At 40.4% G+C, this 20,356-nt stretch overlaps 1 protein-coding gene across 10 annotated transcripts in view; it reads left to right on the top strand.

Moving 5' to 3' along the window:
* The first annotated feature begins 679 nt into the window (after nucleotides 1–679).
* The window catches only part of KIDINS220 (kinase D interacting substrate 220), a 99,930-nt gene continuing 80,253 nt past the window's right edge, over nucleotides 680–20,356 (top strand). For 5 of the 10 annotated variants that reach the window (XM_028497048.2, XM_028497047.2, XM_028497046.2 and 2 more), the window contains exons 1-6: nucleotides 680–831; nucleotides 6,900–7,028; nucleotides 13,308–13,406; nucleotides 14,431–14,529; nucleotides 18,567–18,665; nucleotides 19,715–19,816. In XM_028497048.2, the coding sequence (XP_028352849.1) occupies nucleotides 6,921–7,028; nucleotides 13,308–13,406; nucleotides 14,431–14,529; nucleotides 18,567–18,665; nucleotides 19,715–19,816 (507 nt within the window). In that variant the 5' untranslated portion in view covers nucleotides 680–831; nucleotides 6,900–6,920. Of the gene's footprint in view, nucleotides 832–5,356; nucleotides 5,375–6,899; nucleotides 7,029–13,307; nucleotides 13,407–14,430; nucleotides 14,530–18,566; nucleotides 18,666–19,714; nucleotides 19,817–20,356 lie in introns of those variants that run through there. The other 5 variants (XM_028497043.2, XM_028497042.2, XM_028497039.2 and 2 more) reach the window with 3 other exon arrangements.

The following is a 20,356-nucleotide window of genomic DNA, read 5'->3' as shown; positions in this document are numbered from 1 at the left end:
ATTTGAAGGGAGGTGAAATCTGAGAGGAGCAGCTAGAGAAATGGGAGGAAAACGAGGAGAATCAGAGTCACAGAAGCCGAGGGAGGGGAACATTTCCAGGAGGGAGTCGTGAGGGAAACTGTGAGTGGAAAAGCGGTCAATCACATTTGGCCGCCGGCAGGTCAGAGGTTCCTTCTGCAGAGACCCGGGTGAGTCCGGGCTGCCGGGCTGCAGAGAGGGGAGTGAGGAAGCGGGGGAGGCGGTGGGCTCTCTGGGCCCACCGGGAGATTAGGTCCCACAGGTGTTCTGGGTTCAGGAGGACGGGATTTCAGCTAGCCTCCATTCGCAATACGTTTGCAGAGTCGTTTGAAGTTATAATTGCGGTTTATTTCTCTGCATAAGCTTTGATGATAATGGTGAACTGGGATAAGAAACTCGCCATAAAATGAAGAGTGACACTGAAGATGAAGAAAATATTGCCTGGGGCGCTTGCCAAAATTTGGAGGCCAGAGAGAAGATGCCGAGGGCGGCAGGGCTGGGTGACTGGCTTCCCTCGCCCCAGCCCGCCTACCCAGCATTGCTCCCGCCGGCGCCGGCAGCCCCACCCAGCCCCGCCTCCTTCGGGCTCCCTGGGCAGGCAAGGGGCGTGTCCACCCGCCGCCCCGCCCCCCAGCCCGGGTCACGTGATCTGTCAGTTTGCGGAGATGGGGGGAAAATGGCCGCCGGCTTCGGTGAGGGCGACTCGCTGAAAGCCGCGGTCTCTCCCTTTCTAGTCTTCTGACAGCGCCTGCGGCAAAGCGGGCCCTTTCCGCCCGAGCTGTGGAAGCCGTCCTGGGGCCGGGTTCTGAGACGGTCAGTGTGGTGGTCGGCGGGGAGGGGCCGTGGTGGGGTGTGTAGGGGGACGAGGCCGAGCGAGGAGGGAGCGGAGGAAGGGTGAGGCCGGGTGTGGGGAAGGGGCCGTGGCCGGGTGAGGGGGGCGCGAGGCCGAGTGCGTGTGCGGGGTCGAGGGAGGGGCGGGGCCGTGGGGGGCGCCGGAGTCCGGCTTTCCGGGCGGGTCCGCGTTTGCTGGGGCGCCGGCAAGCTCTTGGACTTGCTGTCGCAGGTGGCCAGCCTTTTGTGGGGGTGAGATGGGGAATGCTAGTGAAACAAGTATCTTTTGGTTTGTTTTTCGGAGCAGCCGCAGGCACACCCACCACCTCGAGAACCCCCTTAGCTGGTACCGCTAGGGCAGGCGTTCGAGGTTTCTTTCCCTGGGCTTCCACGGAGGAGGTGGTTTCGTTTTTCTCCCTTTGCTTTCATATTGGGCTCCATTACTCCATTGTCCTGTGCACGCCGTTATGTCAGCAAAATATCAGCAAGCCATTCATTACGACGCTTCCTTGATTTATTTATAGGGAAGCGCTTTGTCAGCCAGTAACGTTGGATTATTTTTCTTTAAAATTGTTTGACACATTGTAAGGTTTAAACCAATGAAGAATATTTTCTCATTAATAACTATTTATGGAGCCATCTTTGCTAGCCGCTAGGGGGCACTGGTTAAAAATGTAGCTTTCTTAGCCTTACCCTCAGAATTCCCATTCAGCCGGCCTGGGGTGTGGCTCAGGAATCACCCCTTCAGATAGGTGACTGTGATACGTTCTGTCACTGTCCCCACTTTGACAACACTGAAGATCAGACATCTAAATTTTTTTAAAGCACCTTAGGAGACCTGATGCAGAGCCAAGGGTGAGAAATGCAGCGTCAAGGTTGTGTTCTTTGTTCTCTAGCTTTACTAGCGTGGAAACTTTCATCAGAATCATTTTGGGGTGCCTGTTAAAATGTCAGTTTCTGCGCCCCAGATCTACTGAATAGGATTCTCTGGGGGAGAAGCCCAAGGAATTTGTGTATTGACAAGCTTCCTGAGTAACTTTGACGCACACAGGTTTGAGGGTCTTGGTGTTACCCTCTGTGCGAGTGATTTCCAGGTCTGTTTTTCCAAAAACTGGGTGGGTTCTCCAACCCAGGTTTTTTCGGGCACCTCACATTCAGCATGCAGGAGTGGTGGGGAAGGAGGGGATACTAACCAAACAGAGGAAAGTCCTGACCTTCTCCGGACTTCAGTTTTTTTTTTTGTTAGTGGCACCATCATCCTCTCATCACCTATGCTTGGTATCTAGTCATCTTTGACCAGTTCTTTCATTTCTGGTCACATAATTTTTAAAATTTCTACATCCAGAATCACTCTTCTGGATATTTTGGTAGGTCAGAGGGTCCAATATGGGGGATTTTATACAGTTCAAGTTCATCTCTCTCATGTCTTCTGCATCCCTACCGCGTGGCCCCTCTCCTGTGGGCTCTTCTGCTGGTTGTCTGACTGGTATCCAGGGTTCCGATTCTGGGCCGCATACACTGCTGGGGGAAATTTTTCCTAGGATCATGTGAGTGTGCCATCCCCCTCTTCCTGCTTTTGCTCAGTTTCTCTGCTACGATATTAGTCAGGGCTGTTTAGAAGGCAAGGGACAGAGATTTACTCTTTTACCTCAGGGAAAAGGAGATTTGCAGGACTGACTGAGAATCGGAAAGAAATCGGGATCCAAGGCAGCTCCACCTTCTGTAGATCTCTCAGGGGCCTCATTTGTTTCCTCACTTATGGGGAGTCTTCTCTGTTCACATCTGTTGGATCCTCTCTCTGCTGACTGGCTGCCTCAAAACTGTATCATTTTGTTCATGGTCTGTAATGACTGGGTCTCTGGTTTCTAATTTCCAGTTCTAGAGAGAGGAATCTGATTGGCCCAGCTTATCTTTTTGAGCAGCCACGTGTCCTCATATGCTCATCACTGGTTGTGGCTGATGGTAGCGCGCATGGCTGTTGAGGGTGGCGGGGGCTGTGGGCAGGCAGAGTCCTACAGAAGAGGCCTGGTTAGTATACCTATACAGTTACTCAGTTTGGCAGTTATCTTTGATGTTTCTGCTTGCTCTGGACCTGTAATAGGTTCTGGGGACATAAGAACAAAAGAGAGACAGCCCTTATCTTGCAGAGATTACAGATCTAACCACCCTCGCTTTCCAGTCTTAGCTCTAACTTTTTACTTACATTCCCTGTCCACGCTGTTCGTTGTTTCCCGGACATACACTGCATAGTCACTCAGCACTCTCTGTGTTCCTTCTGTTCCTTTTGCCTGGTATGCCCTCTTTCATTTCCCACCAGTGGACCCATTCTTCAAGGATCAACACAAAGTGATACTTCCATGATGTTCCAGTAAGAGTAGGAACTTCTCTTCAGAACTCTCATAGCACTTTGGGTTTCTCCAGCACTGTTCTACCTTAAATTATGACTTGGATTTATCTGGATACTACACATTTGCTTTTTGAATTATGTTGGGCAAGTTACTTGTGTATGAAACCTGTTTTCTCATCTGTAAAATGAGAAATAATACTTAAGATTATTGGACAATCAAATAGATCATAGATATAAAAGCATCTCGTAAACTATAAGGTGACGTGTAAATGCTCTTTTCGTGATGAAGTTCTTTTATGTCTCCTAGTGAACGGTAAGCTTGTTGAAGGCTTGATAGGAATCCACTAAAGGCTATCATGGGCCTTGCACATGATGGTGCCCCGGAAATATTTGCAGAACAGATGAGATCTTGCCCCCTGGGCTTCCTTCGTTCACCTGATGCCTGTTGAGCCCGTCCTTTGTTCCTGGAAACGTGTCAGGCGTGGGGGAAACAGTGGTGACCAAACCAGACGTGCTTCCTGCCTGGAACACAGTCACTGCAGTGAAGTGCAGTGTATCTTTAAGGAAGACTGAGAAAGGAGGAGGCCCTAAGCCGGTCTGGGAGGGGAGCAGGCGGTCAGGGAATCCTCACTGGGGGAAGTGACTTGTAAATTGAGACCTCTAGGCTGTCTGTCGGTGGGTTGGGCATACGGGATGATGGGGAGGAGATCCTGGTCCTTGGGAGGGGGAGGGGGAGGATGGCTCGAAGCTGACAGGGAATTTCTGAGAATGAGAGAGCCTAGGATGGGACGTGGTGGGTGCGGGTATTTGTTTTTAGGTGAGACTAGAACCTGTTCAAAGGATTCATTTAAGAGGGAAAGCATGGCTAATCAAAAGTGAAGCCTCTGAGGGAGGGATTGGGAGACCTGGCCGTCGAAGAACGTAATCTGATTTACTGGGCTCACTTGAGATCAAATTCTTGATTTGTTAGAAGCCTGGCTCGTGGGAATCATTTTATAACTGTCAGCTGTGGTAGACTGTTTTCTCCTGTTAAATTAATAAATGTGATGTGACGATCAAATTCAATTCAGGAAACATTTAACATTTCTTTAATATGCACCAGAAACTGTTTTAGGCGCTTCTGAATTTGTGAAGGTAAGACTTGTGAAGTTCCTCCCGTTAAGAAACTTAACAGTAAAGAAGGGATGGGTGGATGAATGCAGAGATTACCAGAATTCCAGGCGTGTAATGCTGAACGATCAGCAAAGCCTGCTCTAATATTTCCCCCTAAATACACAAAGTAGAGAATCGTAATGAACCCTCATGTACCCATCCCCCAACTCCAGCCAACCAATTTTATTTCAGCCATTTCTCTCTTCCCCCAGTCACCTCTTTTCTCCTCCAGTACTTTAAAGAGCCTTAAGTCTCCATAGGGCAGAAACAGTGTATTATTCAACTTGTCAGTGATAACCTGAAGCATTGTAAATTACAGACTTGAACAGACTACTGTTAGATCGAACTGTTATTCAATTATGGCTGTGTAGAATTGCATTTTCTCAGAACTGTATGACAAAGGTAGATCACCTTTCCTTAATAGATTTGTTTAAAGAATATCTTTCAGGTGGCTTAAGGCAAGGCAGCTTCAATTTTTTTTTTTTTTTTTACTCTTAGCATTTTTCTGCTTAATCTTAGTCTAAAGGGATCTAAGTCTAAAGTCTTTTAATATTAGTCACAATCTATGAGTGATAACTTTTTAAGTTTTATGTGTCTCAAGGTGATACACATACCATCCACATAACAGATTGGGGGAGAGAGGTAACAAGATTTGAAAATCTTAAGATTTTCAAATTTTTTTTTCTTTTTAGCAGCTGAGGTCAATGTCTCTAACTACTTTTCTTTACTATGCTCATTCCAGTCTTGTGTGATATTATAGTGAGGAAAAATATTTGATCTAAATAAGGGCTTTGTCAGACATTTGCATGTGTGTTTAAAATTCTTGTTTTAAAGTAATTGCAAACTTACAGAAGACTTGTAAGTATAGTACAAAGAACTCTCTTTTACACCTTAACCAGATTCACCAGGTGTAACATGAAAATTTAGGGTGCACATAGCCTCTGTAATTATCAAATATGCCTGTTAATTCCGTAACCATTTAATGACGATGTACCAAGCCTTTCCTTAGTCGCTGAGGATGAAAAGGTAAGACATGATCTTGTTTCCAAGGAATTCAAAGTAAATTAATAATTGTGATATGTTATTATAAGTGTAATACTGCAGATATGCATGACATATAGGTGTACTGGGTGACACTGACCAGGGCGGGGCAGGACAGAGGGAGGGGAAGAAAGGGAGACGAGGTCCCAGCGGAGGAGCCGCCTGAGGTGGATTTTGAAGGAACGTTTCAGTTTTTTAGAAAGTTAGAGATGGGTGAAGAGTTCCAGGTGGGTGGATCAGTGTAGGCGTAGGCGTTCATTCTTAGAGACTGGGCGTCTGCTGTGTGCCAGGCACTGTTCTCCATGCTGGGGATTCAGCATGAAACAGAACAGAAGAGTAGGCTCTAGTCTCGTTGAGCTTCATTTTGGAGGTGGGACGGACAGTGAGGAGGCAGACGAAAGACCCAAACCCAGAACACAGAGGTTTCTTGAGTGATGCTAAGTGCTGCATGGAAAAGTAAGGCAGCGTTATGTGATGAGGAATGATAGTGGGGGTGATGGCTGTTTCATACACAGTGGTCAGGGACGCTCTGATCAGGTGATGTTTGAACAGAAACCCTGGGTAGCCTGAGCAAAATGAAGGAGAAAGAGAGTGGTAGATAAGCTCAGGGACATGGAGAGGGGCTGAAATAGGTCAAGCAGGGCCTTTTGGGCTAAGATAAGGAATTGGGGTTTTTATTTCGAGTGAGAGGACAACTGTTGGGGAGTTTTGAGCACAGGATGGCCAAGATGCAACTCGGTGATTTAGGAGTGGTGTTCCAAACGCAGGGAGCAAATTGAGCAAAGGCAGGTGTGTGGAGCATGTTAAAGCTACAGATAACAGGGGCTGCACAAGGACCTACTTGTCAGAATCTCTGAGGGAAGGGCCCAGGCATCTGTGTTTTACAAGCTCTAGGTGATTCTGATGTATATTATGATTTAAGAAGCTCTGGTCCAACTTACATTTTCAAAAGATCACCTGGTTGCCTTGTGGAGGATGGACTGTGGGGAAGGCAAATGGAGGAAGGGAGAGCATTTGGGATCTAGGTGAGAGGTCACGGTGGCTGGACCAGCGTGGTTGTGATGGAGGTGGTGAGTAGTGACCAGGTGTGAAATACACTTTATAGGTAGAACCAAAGGATTTGCTAATAGATTGAATGTAGAGTGTAAAGGGATGAGATAAGTCCTGGATAATTCCAAGGTTTTGACCTTGGAAGAATGGAGCTGGAGTGGCCGTTTACTGAGAAGGAGAACGTAGCAGGAGAGGCAGTGGAGCGCTTGCTTTTATTTGTGGGTGGTGGTGAGGAGGAGGGTTTGGGGAATGGGTCTGGAGTTTGGGGTTTGGAAGAGTTAAGAGAGAGATGAGTGTGAGTCTTGGGAAGAGAGGGGTGGGCATTTTGAGAGCTGAGCTGTGGGGCCTTGTTTTTACTCCTGCCAGTGGAGGTGTATTTGTACAAGTTTAAGGTTAAGAAAGTAATATAGTTAGTAGTAACTTTTTTTTCCTAATCCCAAATTATGATCTGATTTAACAGGTATTGTAGCTTTCTGTGAAAATGTCAGTTCTCATATCACAGAGCGTAATAAATTATGTAGAAGAAGAAAACATTCCTGCTTTGAAAGCTCTTCTTGAAAAATGCAAAGATGTAGACGAGAGAAATGAGGTAAGACCAAGTTTCTAAAATTAAATTCTTCTTACAAATACTTGTTGACTACCCACTATGTACGAGGCACTGTGCTAAGGGTAAAGGTAAGTAACAAATTTGTAGTTCTCACCCTCAGTAATGATATAATTTCTTATAGTTAACAGTGCTTTGAATTCTGTATTGTTGGAATACATTTTTTTTTTTTTTTTTGTGGTATGCGGGCCTCCCTCTGTTGTGGCCTCTCCCGTTGCGGAGCACAGGCTCCGGACGCGCAGGCTCAGCGGCCATGGCTCACGGGCCCAGCCGCTCTGCGGCATGTGGGATCTTCCCGGACCGGGGCGCGAACCCAGTTCCCCTGCATCGGCAGGCGGACGCGCAACCACTGCGCCACCAGGGAAGCCCTGTTGGAATACATTTGAACTTATATAAATGATTGAATATTGAATTTATGCTTTATGATTGAGACTTATGTTTGGCTTTTTTCTGGATAGAACAGTCACCCTTCAAGAAGTTTAATTACTGAAATCAAAAGTGTTTCTAGGAAACTTTAGAAGAGCTTCTAGACCCAATCTTCTAATAAGTAGATTAACCAAAAAAAAAAAAAAAAAAAAAAAAAGATTAACCAGACAAAATTAGGACTTTATGAAATATTTTCTTTCCTGGAGCCTCAACCCTCTTCCCGAGTTGTTCATTCCACATGCCTTGGGATTTTAAAGACTTACATCTTTAAGAGACAGTTAAATAGGTAGTGTGTTCTGTTTAATAAGACAGGCAAGTATATATTGATCATTTTCGTTAACTTGTATTATTTATTTCTGTTCAACAATACAAACAAATAAAATGTTGATTATTTTATTGTGAACAGCCAAGCTGCAACATTTTAGGGACTAATAAACTTATTGTATGAATTTTTTAAGTGGCAAAGTATGTATGTTTTATAAAACTTAAGAAAAATAATCCTTTTTCTTAGGACTGTATTTCAATACAGTGTAATTTTTTTTTTTTTTTTTGGCCAGTGAATAAGATGAACATGGACTGATTTTAGTTTTACACAAATGTATATGTATGTGTATATGTGTGCACATATATGTATCTGTGTGTGTAGACGTGCAGAGTTTTACTTATGTTTTTTTTTATAGTGGGAAAAAACATAAAATTTACCATCTTAACCATTTTTAAGTGTACAGTTCAGTGGTGTTCAGTAGTGTTAAGTAATTCACATGTTGTGAAATATTTCCAGAATTTTTTCAAATCTGAAACTCCATATCTACTATACAGCTCCCTCTTCCCCCTACCCCGACCCCAGCCCCTGGTAACCACCATTATACCTTCTGTCTTTATGAATTTGACTACTCTGGGTACGTCATAGAAGTGGAACTGTACAGTGTTTGTCTTTTTGTGACTGGCTTATTTCATTTAATGTAATATCCTTGAGGTTCATCCATGTCATAGCATGTGACAAGATTTCCTTCCTTATTAAAGCTGAATAATATTCCATTATATGTATGTACCATGGTGTGTTTATCCACTTATCCATTGATAGACAGTTGGGTTGTTTCCTCCTCTTTGCTGTTGTGGATCCTGCTGCTATTAACATGGGTATGCAAATATTATAAATGTTTTAGAAGCTGCTGAATCAACAGTTATTACTTTATTATCATTATTATTTTTGACATGGGGTACCTAATTTTATTAAATGTTAGTTCTTGTTAAAGAAATCATGATACAAAATTTTTGTTATTGCAATACAGTGATGATAGCTAATGTTTTTATTGACTGTTTATGCAGATATGGTAATGGTTCTGTATATTTAGCTCATTTAATTTGCATAGAAACTCCATAAAAAATTATACTCTTATTTATCTTGACTTACAGATAAATGACTTAATCCTTCAGTTTCCTATCCAAGATATTACCTGGTGAAATCCAAATTGAGCCCATTCTGTTTGACTTCAAACCAGCTATGATCTGTTTATGCTCTTTTGTCTTTGAGTCTTAAGCCTAAGTTCATCTAATGACGATGTCTATGTCTTCAGTGTTTCTGTATTGAACAGACTGTGTTTTGGTTAGTTGACATCATTATTCCCTTCTGTGATTTTGAATAGTCAATAATTGTTATGCATAAATGAGATAAAATTAATAATTGGAGATTGTTCACTTATAAAAGAGCTGCTTATGGAAGTAGTCATTTTATTAGCATATATTAGCATATTTGGAATAATAAAATGATAGTTTAAAAAGATTAAGTTTTACTTCATAGACAGTTTCTTTGGGAATATTGAGAAAATAGCTTCACTTGGAAGGAGAAAAATAGCACATAATAAGCATAAACTTAAATTAATCTTACAAAGAATGAAGTGTATTTGGTATAGAGCTTAACTTGTCATCATGCATGCAGTAGCATTTAATGGTTATTAGTGATATTTACATCTAGTTTAGTATTCTAGAAATTAAAATTGGATTTTTAAAATAATACTTTGAAGCAACCTGGGATTTTTACATTTTGGCTTAATGTGAAGGTTGTGGAGAAAGTAGCTTTCTCAAGGCCTTTTTTAGCATTTTGCTTCTACAGCTTCTGGTTAAATTTAATTTTTATAGAATTCTAAAAAGTTGCTTAGACCTTCTTCCCTCTTTCTTGCCTTTAATAAGTGAAGTACTTAATTACCTCATGTTAATATGTTTGGTTATCAGTTTTCAAAAAGTTTCTTAAATGTTACATCAATTAGAATAAAATAATGTGGGGAAAATTGCCTGATGCTGTGCTTAGCATAGGATGGGCTGCAGTTAATAAATGCTAATTTCCTTCCTTTTTTTCTTTCTACTTTATTTGTAAACTAGATAAATCTCTTGGCCTCTGAATGTTCTTAATGAGGGCAAGTCTTTGCCCTTTGTAGCTCAGTGAAGGGCTTTAATTTAATTTAACTTTATTTTTGAAAAGAGCACTGTCGGCTCTCCTCGATACAAGGATATAGTGTTGAGGTTGGACATTGTTCCCTGTCTAAGAAAATGAAACAGGGCTCTAAATTCAGGAGGTGAATTTTGTTACGTGCTTATAAATGTAGACCCTGAAGGAAGCTTCAAAGGAGAATTAAAAAATGTTCTAGTTTCACTACAGTTATTGGGAGACATGTTGATCCTGCAAAGGTGACTGCTTTAAAAGGCAATGGTTATCTGGGTCCAGTACACCTGAATAAATAGAAGTGGGACTACCTAGGAATTGGGAAGAGCAAAGAGATGCTGAATAGGAGATGTTTTCGCATTGTAGCTTCTGGGAAGCTGAGATAAAATATGGTAGCTGTTGTGTGGAACCTTAGTTGGCGCGCAGTGTTCCGTTTTGGTGTGTTTTGGTTTGAGGTCATTATCAATATAGTATTATATGAGTTATGTGATCCTGTACTTTTTGGAAAGAAATGGGTTTGGGATTTGCTGGGATGTGTATGTGGGGTTAGGTAGGGAAGGGCCCTTTAGTGATTCATATTGAAGTGAAAGAGTAAAGTCGTCATGACTGTTTCTAAGTCACTCTATCTCCACAACTGTAGTTACTAGATTGGCTAAGCAAGAACTAGTAGAATAAATATGTTTTGTGATAAGGCACAACTTATAAGGTAAATATCCTTCTACCTTAAGGGATTTAATACAACTTAATGGCAGCCTTTCCTGAAAATCACTTATCTATTTAGATAGTGTAGCTACAAAAGGTTAAAGATTGCTTTGGACTGCATGTAACAGCTCCCCAAATAGTGGCTTAATCAGATTAAGATCTTATTTTTCTCATGTAACGACAAGCTGGAGGAGCCATTCCAAGGCTGATAGGATGGCGTCAGGATATCTTCCCAGGCTCCTTCTGGCCACTCCTCTCTGTGTGCTTGTTACTTCACATCAGCTGTCTTGATACATCTGCAGCATTGTGTCCACATATCAGACAAGAAGGAAAAGGGAACGGGCCGGCTGAGTTAGTCTAATTACTGAGCCTTCCTGGGAGACCTAGCCAGAGTGGTGCCGTGGATTATTTCCAGCTGCAAGTAAGGCTGAACAATATAGCTGTTTTTAGCTGAGCGTGCTGCCACCCCCAACAAAAGCCTGTCGCTCTAGATACTGGGTAGACAACTAATAGTTTCTGCAAGAGAAAGTTAGGACTATTCAAGCTTTGATTTGGCTTGTTTCTAGTTAATCACGTTTATACCATCTGTCTTATTTGTGTTATGGATTTTAATACACATCTCACTGATTTTTTCCCTCATACTCTGAGAGCACCTGTCTTTGTGAACTATCTGAAATGTGACTGTGACCCCAGAAAGTAAACAGAAAGCTCCTGAGTCTTTGGAATTACAGTTTTGAAAACTGATGTACAAGTCATATATCCTTAGGGCCATAGATTCAATTAGTTGGCTTTAATTTATATATTATACCATGGATTTTGATATTTCACTTTTTATCCCAGTTAATCTAATCAGGAGGGAGAAACATGCTGTAGAAAGTAACTCAGAGACATCAGCGCTCACAGAGGCAAGCCTGGCCTAATAATGGATGTCTGTAGGTGTGACTCAGAATCATAAACATAGTGTTTAAGTTAATCTGTTTAACAAGTAGCAATGTGTGAGTTACATTTTAGAAAAATGGTAATCATAAAAGTTATAATCAAATTTAATACTTAAAGGATAAACTTTTTCACCTGGAAAATCTATTTATGCCTAATATCTCATTCCCTAATGCCCCTGGTTGAACGACAGGTGACTACCACATATAATTTAGTATCCATCGTTATATGAGTGTCTGTATTTAATTCGATTTACTTTTGTACTTTAACTCAGTATTTGTGTTTCTCTTTACTTGTGTTCTTGTAGTAGCACCTGTTGTATGTTGCCCGTTACTATAATTATTTCCTTGTTTGTATGTTGCCGTTAGTGGACTTTTAAATTCTTTCAGACTTTGCTCACTCATTTACTCAATAAATATTTGAGTACCTGTGTGGCAGCCACTGTCCCTCACGCTGGGGGTGTACAGTACTAAACAAACAAAACAGACATGCTTCCCACCCTCTGGGAGTTTAGGGCCTTTAGAGGAAACACAATAATCAGTTGTTAATCACACAAATAAATGTGTAATTACAAACAAGGATCAGTACAGTAAGTGAAATTAGAGGGGGTTAGCAAGGCTTCCCTAAGGGGTTGATGTTTGACCCAAGAGCTGCCGGGTGGGTGGTGGTTAACTGGGTGGGGTAGAGGGAAGCCTCTGAGGGTCCCGAGGTGGGAAGGAGCTGGAGGGCACATTGGTGAGGAGGGAATGGCCTGGCACAGGTGTCGAGGTAGGCCTGCCGCCGCCTCTCCATCGTTAGGTCACAGGCCACGTGGGGGTTTTGGTTCTCATTCAAAGGAGCGGCAGGAAACCACTGAGGGTTTTAAGCAGTGGAATATTGTCAGATTAGCATTTAAAATAAAATCACTGATGTTTCCCCCCCCCCCACTGATACACATTCAGTAAGTAGGTGCTTAGATAAATATTTCTCTAATTGAACTTAGTTTTTGGTGTAATTTTCATATACCTGAATATGTTTCAGCACCTTTAACCCAGTGCTTCTAATCTGTTTGATATCACGGCATGTACAGAAAATGATAATGTGTGTGCTGCACTTGCAATAGCCGAGGCCTGCTGCTGGAGGGAACCGGTCCCAGGATCCTGCCCAGGCCCTGCCCTGCTGTCTCCGGGCTGGGGAGCACTGTGTCTTATGCTGTGACTCATTCTAGGCACAGGCTGGGCAGCTCTGATGTAGCTAGTAGGGGCTTTAGTTTAATGAATTAAGGTTGTAAGGGAAGGCTTAAAAAAACTACACCTGTTTTGTTTTTATTTATTGCACCTGTATTGTTTTTATTTATTGCTTTACCTTCCTCCCTCTAGTCCTGATAAAACATCTTATACATACAATAAAACCACATTCTATATCATATTCTAACTGTCTTGGTAGAGAATTTGGTTACCACAGATATCCTAAGATTTTTATATACATTGTGGTAATTACTTTTCAGTGCTTAATATTATTCATGCTTACTTATTTTGAATGAAATTGCAGTGCCAAAAACGGATTGCTAATGCTGTCATAAAAAAAGTTTCATTTTCTCTTTGACTTTTACATTATTAGTAAACTGAAAACTTAAGAATTCAGAGGTGTTTCTAAATTAATGAAATACTGTAAATAGCGCTTAACATAACATCAGGAAAAAGTAAGTGTGCTATAATTAACTGGTATTTCAGCTAAAGTACAGCATCTTGACAAGTTCTCTCTGTCTTTTATATCTCCAGTGTGGCCAGACTCCATTGATGATAGCTGCTGAACAAGGCAATCTGGAAATAGTGAAAGAATTAATTAAGAATGGAGCTAATTGCAATCTGGAAGATTTGGTATTTATTGAAATAATTTACTCATTTGTCTTTTTTCCTTAACTTTGCTTTTAAGAAATGATTTAGAAGTAATAGATTATAGATTGTACTTCTTCTGTATCTCAACTTTGCCTAGTAATATGCCAACTCAGTTTTTTAAAAGGGGTAATAACAGGAGAGAAATTTTTACTTTCAGTGAAAGTTCTCAGCTCTTCAGGTTTTTTTATGTATAGATGGCACTGGTTCAATAGGGAGCACATATACTTAAAATTAAATGCCTGCCTAGAAGATATGTATGAGTCATATTTTTAAGTAACTCCCCATAATGGTATCTTATTATTGTAAATATTACATATGATAAGCCAGAAAGATGTGGTCCCTTCTGATATCATTTATGAGGGATAAATCACTATTCTAAGAGGCTTACTTTCTGTTTCCCAGGAATTATTTTTCAGCGTTACACAGCTACATCTGTTTTTCTGTTTGTTTTTATGATTCAGATTGATGATATTAAATTGATGATTTTAATTGAGTGATCATTTGAGGTAAATTATAGTACACTCATGGATAAAAGTTAGGATACTTGTAGGCTTTATTTAAAAAAATAAAGAATAGTTCTTTGTCATACAGTTTCTAAACTCATCATATGGGATCTCTTCAATAGTTTGTAAATGTGCTCTTAAATCTGACTACAGGCCCTTTAATTTCAATTTATGGTAATGGCTGCTGACCACAAGGATTAGCTTCGAGGTTTTGATAGTCATCTTTTCTCCTTTTTAAAAAAACACAGTATGTGATTAGAAGTCCAGTGAAAAGACGGAACAAGTAGTTGTGAAACCGTTTTTACACCATTGTAGTCATATAGGTAGACAGATAAATTCTTAACAGAGCTTATGCTGCAGTGTAATTTCAGAGTAGTTTAGAGTGGATCAGATCATGTCAATTTGGTATGATCATCTGGTATGTAAATTCAAATTTATTTTTCCTCACTTTGGAAAGTAATTTTTGGTTTTGAAATGATAACATTTGTGTCTGTGTGTTCAAGGATAACTGGACAGCACTTATATCAGCGTCAAAAGAAGGCCACCTGCACATTGTGGAAGAACTGCTTAAATGTGGGGCTAACCTGGAGCACCGTGATATGGTATATGGACATTCTCTATCCATTGTTAGTCAGCTGGAATCTTATTAGCAGTAATGGATATGTGTTAAGTCTTGTGTTTTTTTTGCGGTACGCGGGCCTCTCACTGCTGTGGCCTCTCCCGTTGCGGAGCACAGGCTCCGGACGCGCAGGCTCAGCGGCCACGGCTCACGGGCCCAGCCGCTCCGCGGCATGTGGGATCTTCCCGGACCGGGGCACGAACCCGCGCCCCCCGCATCGGCAGGCGGGCTCTCAACCACTGCGCCACCAGGGAAGCCCCTAGAAGGGCATAGTATAGTTTTAAAAATATTTTCAGTTGTTTAAAGTCATGATTTTCAGAATAATATTTATAAACTTATTTTCAAAATGTGATTGTGTTCATAATGCCATCTGTACACATTACAAGTTTAACAAGATATGATTCTTAATTATCTTAGCTCTTATTTGATCTTGGCATCTGCTTAAAGCATAAAGGTGAAGAAAGGGATCATTTCTGGCTTATTTATTCTGCAAAATGTTCAGCCTTTTCAAAGATTAATTTTAACGGGAAAAACAGAAGGAATTGAACTGCCTTGATGTAGAAAACATGTATTACTTTGCTGATGACACTTTATGAAGTACAGGTGGTCTGAATTTTTAAGAAACTGCAGCACTCCACCATCTTGCACTTAATATTGTACGATGTAATTTACACAGTGTTCTTCTACAGTGTTACATTTATTCTTAAAACTTAGCGAAGTGGTTGTTATTTTTATAGAAGGATACAGAACCATTTGTATCCTCCCTATTTCTGAAAAGAAATTGAAGTACATTGCTATACAGATTTAGGGAGAGAAGGTAATAATGTCAGTAACCTAGGCAAAGGATGGGTATGGCAGGTAGAAGTAAAATGCGGTGTTCTTATCTTAACTGGCATATAAAGCAGAAGAGAAATTCATGGAATTACCTAGTTCTCAATATTTTATTAACAGCACCATACCATTTTATCAGATGAACTAATATTAGGTAGCTATTGTATGCCTGATCCCTTTAGGTGCTTTTTAGCCTGTCATTAATTGACTTCTCAGAAGAATCCTATGGGCTAAGGGTTAATTTTGTTCTCAGCGTATACAGTTCAGGAAATTGAGACTGGAAGAAGTACTCTGCCCAAAGTCACTTAGCTCTTAAGCAGTCAGACTGAGTTTTGAACCCAGGACTGCTTACTCCAAAGGCTTTCTCCTTTATCATTCTTCCATATATATCGGCAAGGGAGTTAGGAACTATAAAGTATACATTATGAATGTGTAAAAATGTGGCAAGATTTGTAAAAAATGGTTTCTTAAACTTTCTTAGTTCTCCATATTTCTCATTTCCCTGAAGTACTTATCAAATCACAGCACATTTTAACATTTAAAGGGCCTCTGTGTTTGGCTTTTAAACACCCCAATTTAGGGAAACTGAGGACTGTGTCTCCCTTAGTAGTTAGTATTGAGAGACCCTAACCTCAGAGAATTGGGTGGGTGGTGGCAGCTGCTGAACTGTGAGGGAAAGCAGAGTCCCTGGGACTTGTGTGAGGAGAGGAGAGTGTACCAGGGGTTGTCTGGGATTCAGGAATAATTCCAGGATATAATGTCAGGAAGTCTAGTGAGGATTCTTCCTTGTGAAGACCTTTAATGGACACCAAACTACAGCATTGCTATAGGCAGTCAGTTCCAGTCTTTTCATTTTGCAAATTTGGGCATAGGTTTCTCAAGATTAAATTTTTATCTCAGAGATTCTTGCATAGGGTGATAGTATACGAATTAAAATGAGGGAATGATATTAACACAATTCTGGGCAGGAATTGTACAGATTAAAATATTGATGTGTGTAAGACTTTGATACTTTGAGACTATACAAATATCTTGTTTTTGATTAAACTTTCATTCATTTATTTTAGCATCCATCAATGCATCTGGCATGCAGCAGTTATGACTGTGGTGTTATAATGGTGATTTTTCTATTTTCATCATTCCATCTACATTTATTAATTAGAATTCTTCTGTAAAGAAGAGTTCTCTCTGACTCTGTCTCTGTCTTTCTCTGTCTCTCTAAATATATATCTATATATAGATATATGTAGATATACATTTTAGCACTTCCTTACTTTCTGGCATTACAAAATGCTTCAGGCTCAGGTTTATCTTATATTTTCCCTGCCTTATTTCCCTGATTATCAGCCCTGGAATCAATTAGTTTTCCAAGGAACCCTAGTTCCTGTTTTTCGAAAATGATATTTAGAAAGCAGTAATCTAGGTGTTAGGTATGCTTATGGTTACTGGGGTGTCACTGCCTGTGGTCCTTCTCAGTGGATAGATGTAGGAAATACATGTCTGTATATTAACTCTTTCACACATATACATCTATTCTGTATCTGTGTGTGTGTGTATATATATATATATTTTTTTTTTTAATAGACTAGGTCGATAACCATGAACCCAATCCACTGTAGCCTTCTCCCTTTTCTTATTGTAACTCTCCTCTGACTGAGAAATCTGGCTCTCACTATCTACACAGTATATTTACTTATTTGTTCACCTCTGGTATACAAATAAAGTAGTTTCAGAATTTCTAATCCATACCCTGAGAGAAACAGATTTGCTTCTAAATACATTGTTTGTGTACAGTTCTTTTTGTCTTTAGCATTATTACAGAATTCAGTCAAAATATTGCTTTCCAGAGTTACCTAGATAAGCTTTTAAGTAATCATGTGATTCATTTGTAATATAATTAATTCATCCCAGTCTGTATTCTGTCTTTCTTCCCCATATTCTAGTTGATTTTTTAAAAATTTACATACAATAAAATGCATCTCTCTGGTGTTCAGTTCTGTGGGTTTTGACAAGTGCATGATGTCATATGTCCACCACCACAGCTCTGTACAGAGCAGTTCCATCATTTCCACAGTACCCTCATGCTGCTTCTTCATAATCAGCCCCTCCACCCACTCCCCAACCCATGGCTATCACTGATCTGCTTTCCCTTTCTATAGTTTTGCCTTTTTCGGATGAGGGCAAGTATTTTTTTTAAATCTCCTTTTTAGTGACAATGAAACAGAATCAGGATTAAGTGATTTATGTTCTTGAACCCAAATTTGGATTGGTGCAAATACTGCTTTAAAAAAAAAAGCAAACAAAACATTCACTTCTTAGTGTAATTTGATTGCATTTGTCTCTTTCATTGAATTGCATTATAGCTAAAGAGAACATTGCCAAAACAAGAACACTACTCCTGTAACTTAAAAAATAGAAAGTTATCATGCTGTTAACTCATACTTTCTGACTTTGCCCATCCCTAGAAATCATGGTCTACAGATCATTGCCTTCTCATCCTCTCTTTTTTAGCAAGAGGTATGATAATGATCTGGAATTTATCGGATGGGTTTAGATGCAGGAGTTGAATAGGGTTGCTGGAATCCCTCTCTGGAAAAAGTCTAGACTCATACCAGGAGGAGAATATCTAGAGACATAGAATGTTTACTGAAGGAAAATATTTATAAAACCAAAATAAATCTTGGAAATTTGGAACGAGTCCAGCATGAATGTTCCCCGTGTCAGTTTCCAAAGTATAACACAAACTTTGGAGTAATCATTAATGGACTTGAGAGGTTTGACTTTTTTCAGATACTATTGTGTATTTCTCTGGGGAGCTTAGGTATTTAAAACTACATAGTAGGGCTTCCCTGGTGGCGCAGTGGTTGGGAGTCCGCCTGCCGATGCAGGGGACGCGGGTTCGTGCCCCGGTCTGGGAGGATCCCACATGCCGCGGAGCGGCTGGGTCCGTGAGCCATGGCCGCTGAGCCTGTGCTTCGCAACGGGAGGGGCCACAACAGTGAGAGGCCCGCGTACCGCAAAAAACAAAACAAAACAAAACAAAAAACTACATAGTAGTGATTTCTTAAAACAATGGTTCTATAAAGAATAAAGCTGACAAAAGGAACTTCATTAATGCCATTTTTGTGCTTAGAGACAATCCAGTATTTTGTTTCCCCCGCCCCCGCCCCACCTTTTTGTCTTCTTTAGGGAGGATGGACAGCTCTTATGTGGGCATGTTATAAAGGCCGTACTGAAGTGGTTGAGTTGCTTCTTTCTCACGGTGCCAATCCAAGTGTTACTGGTCTGGTAAGCGTTAACAAAAAATCCATCTGTAATGTAAGTGGTAAGTTCTTTTAGGGAATACTTAAGGCTGGTTTGGCTTTGGACTTCATAGTGGATAAAAATTATCTAGATCTTACTAAAGATAATAATGCAGAATGTGATTTCAAAACACAATGAGAATTTTTTTCTGAGGCTAAGCTTATTTCTCAGTTTTTATCAACAAAAAGGCAACTCTTAGCGTTTAAATGTTAATTATAACTATACAGCATTTCAAAAGGAGATTTTGAAATCCTTAAGTCATCTTACCTGTTTTCTGTGCGTATGTATTCTTAATCTAAACTCTTTTAAAGAAAAGAGACATTTACCAAATATCCATGCCACTTTTCTATATTCTTTTTCTTTTTTTCTGGCCCTCTCCACTGCTAAAACCTTACTCCAAGTCACCTGTATTAGTTTTCTGTGGTTGCTGTAACATCACCACAAACTTGGTGGCTAAAAACAGCAGACTGTACATTCTTATAGGTGGTAATACATGCATTACTATTGTACTTTGCTTGAGACTTGATCTCAGACTACAGATTAAGAAATTGTTTTATTGATGGGGGATTCCTTTCACGATGTATATGTATGTCAAATCATTACATGCACTTTAAATGTCTTACAATTTTATTTGTCAGTTATACCTCAATACAGCTGAAAAAAAAGGAAATGGTTTTATTCAAGTTAATGGATGGATTATAAAGAAAGGTTTTATATTCTTATTAGTCTTACCTGTTGGTTAGATAGTTACATTGTGCGTTGAATCTATAAAAATAGATGTGTTCATAATATATATTTATTTAAGGTTGAGTGCATCTCAGTTCTCAGTTATGTATTATGAGTATTACGTGTGTTTTTAAAATGGAGAATGGTCTGTAACTTGATTTTGTAAAATACTACTTTATATTGCTCCCTTTGTTGTCTCCTCTTCTTAGCAAATGTGTGCTGTAAATATCCACCTAAAAGACGTTTTCTTTCCCTCCTTCCCTCCCTCCCTCCCTGTGTACCTACTCACCCACCTGCCTACCTCCCAGCAGTACAGTGTTTACCCAATCATCTGGGCAGCAGGGAGAGGCCATGCAGATATAGTGCAACTTTTACTGCAAAATGGTGCTAAAGTCAACTGCTCCGATAAGGTAGGTCAGCAGGATCTTTCCAGGTTCTAGTTCATATTATGTCCACTCAGTGTGTCTAACTTACAAGGATTTTCATATGATCTCATGCAGCGGCTCTGATGTAGCTTATGTTTATATTTATTAATATATTTTATAAAGACACACATCTCATAGGTGGGTTCCTTCTAGGTATTAAATACGTGCTAAGTGTCCTTCCATTGTCTTTTATATCACATTCATCATTCTCAGGAAAATAGATAGGGTTGCTTCCCTATCTTCATTATTTTCTGTCGTAGCTCTTCTTTCTACTGTGGGTCCTGTCTGCCTTCTCTGTATTGTTGCCAGATGATCTTCTAAAATTTAAGTCTTGTTCTTTCTCTCTCATACTTAAAATCCTAAGACATCAATCGCTGTTACGATGTATAAAGATAACCCCTGCCTCCCTCTCTACCCTTTCTCCCGCTCTCTCTACCCCAAACCACTTTTGCTCAACTATCAAATGATGCAGGTTCCCAAGCCCATCTGTTTCTAACCCTCCACATCTTGCAGGTGCCCTTTCAC

Source organism: Physeter macrocephalus, chromosome 12 (assembly GCF_002837175.3).
Source record: "Physeter macrocephalus isolate SW-GA chromosome 12, ASM283717v5, whole genome shotgun sequence".
Lineage (NCBI taxonomy): Eukaryota > Metazoa > Chordata > Mammalia > Artiodactyla > Physeteridae > Physeter > Physeter macrocephalus.
Note: the sequence above shows the minus strand (reverse complement) of the source record. Positions and strands in the feature narration are given on the sequence as shown.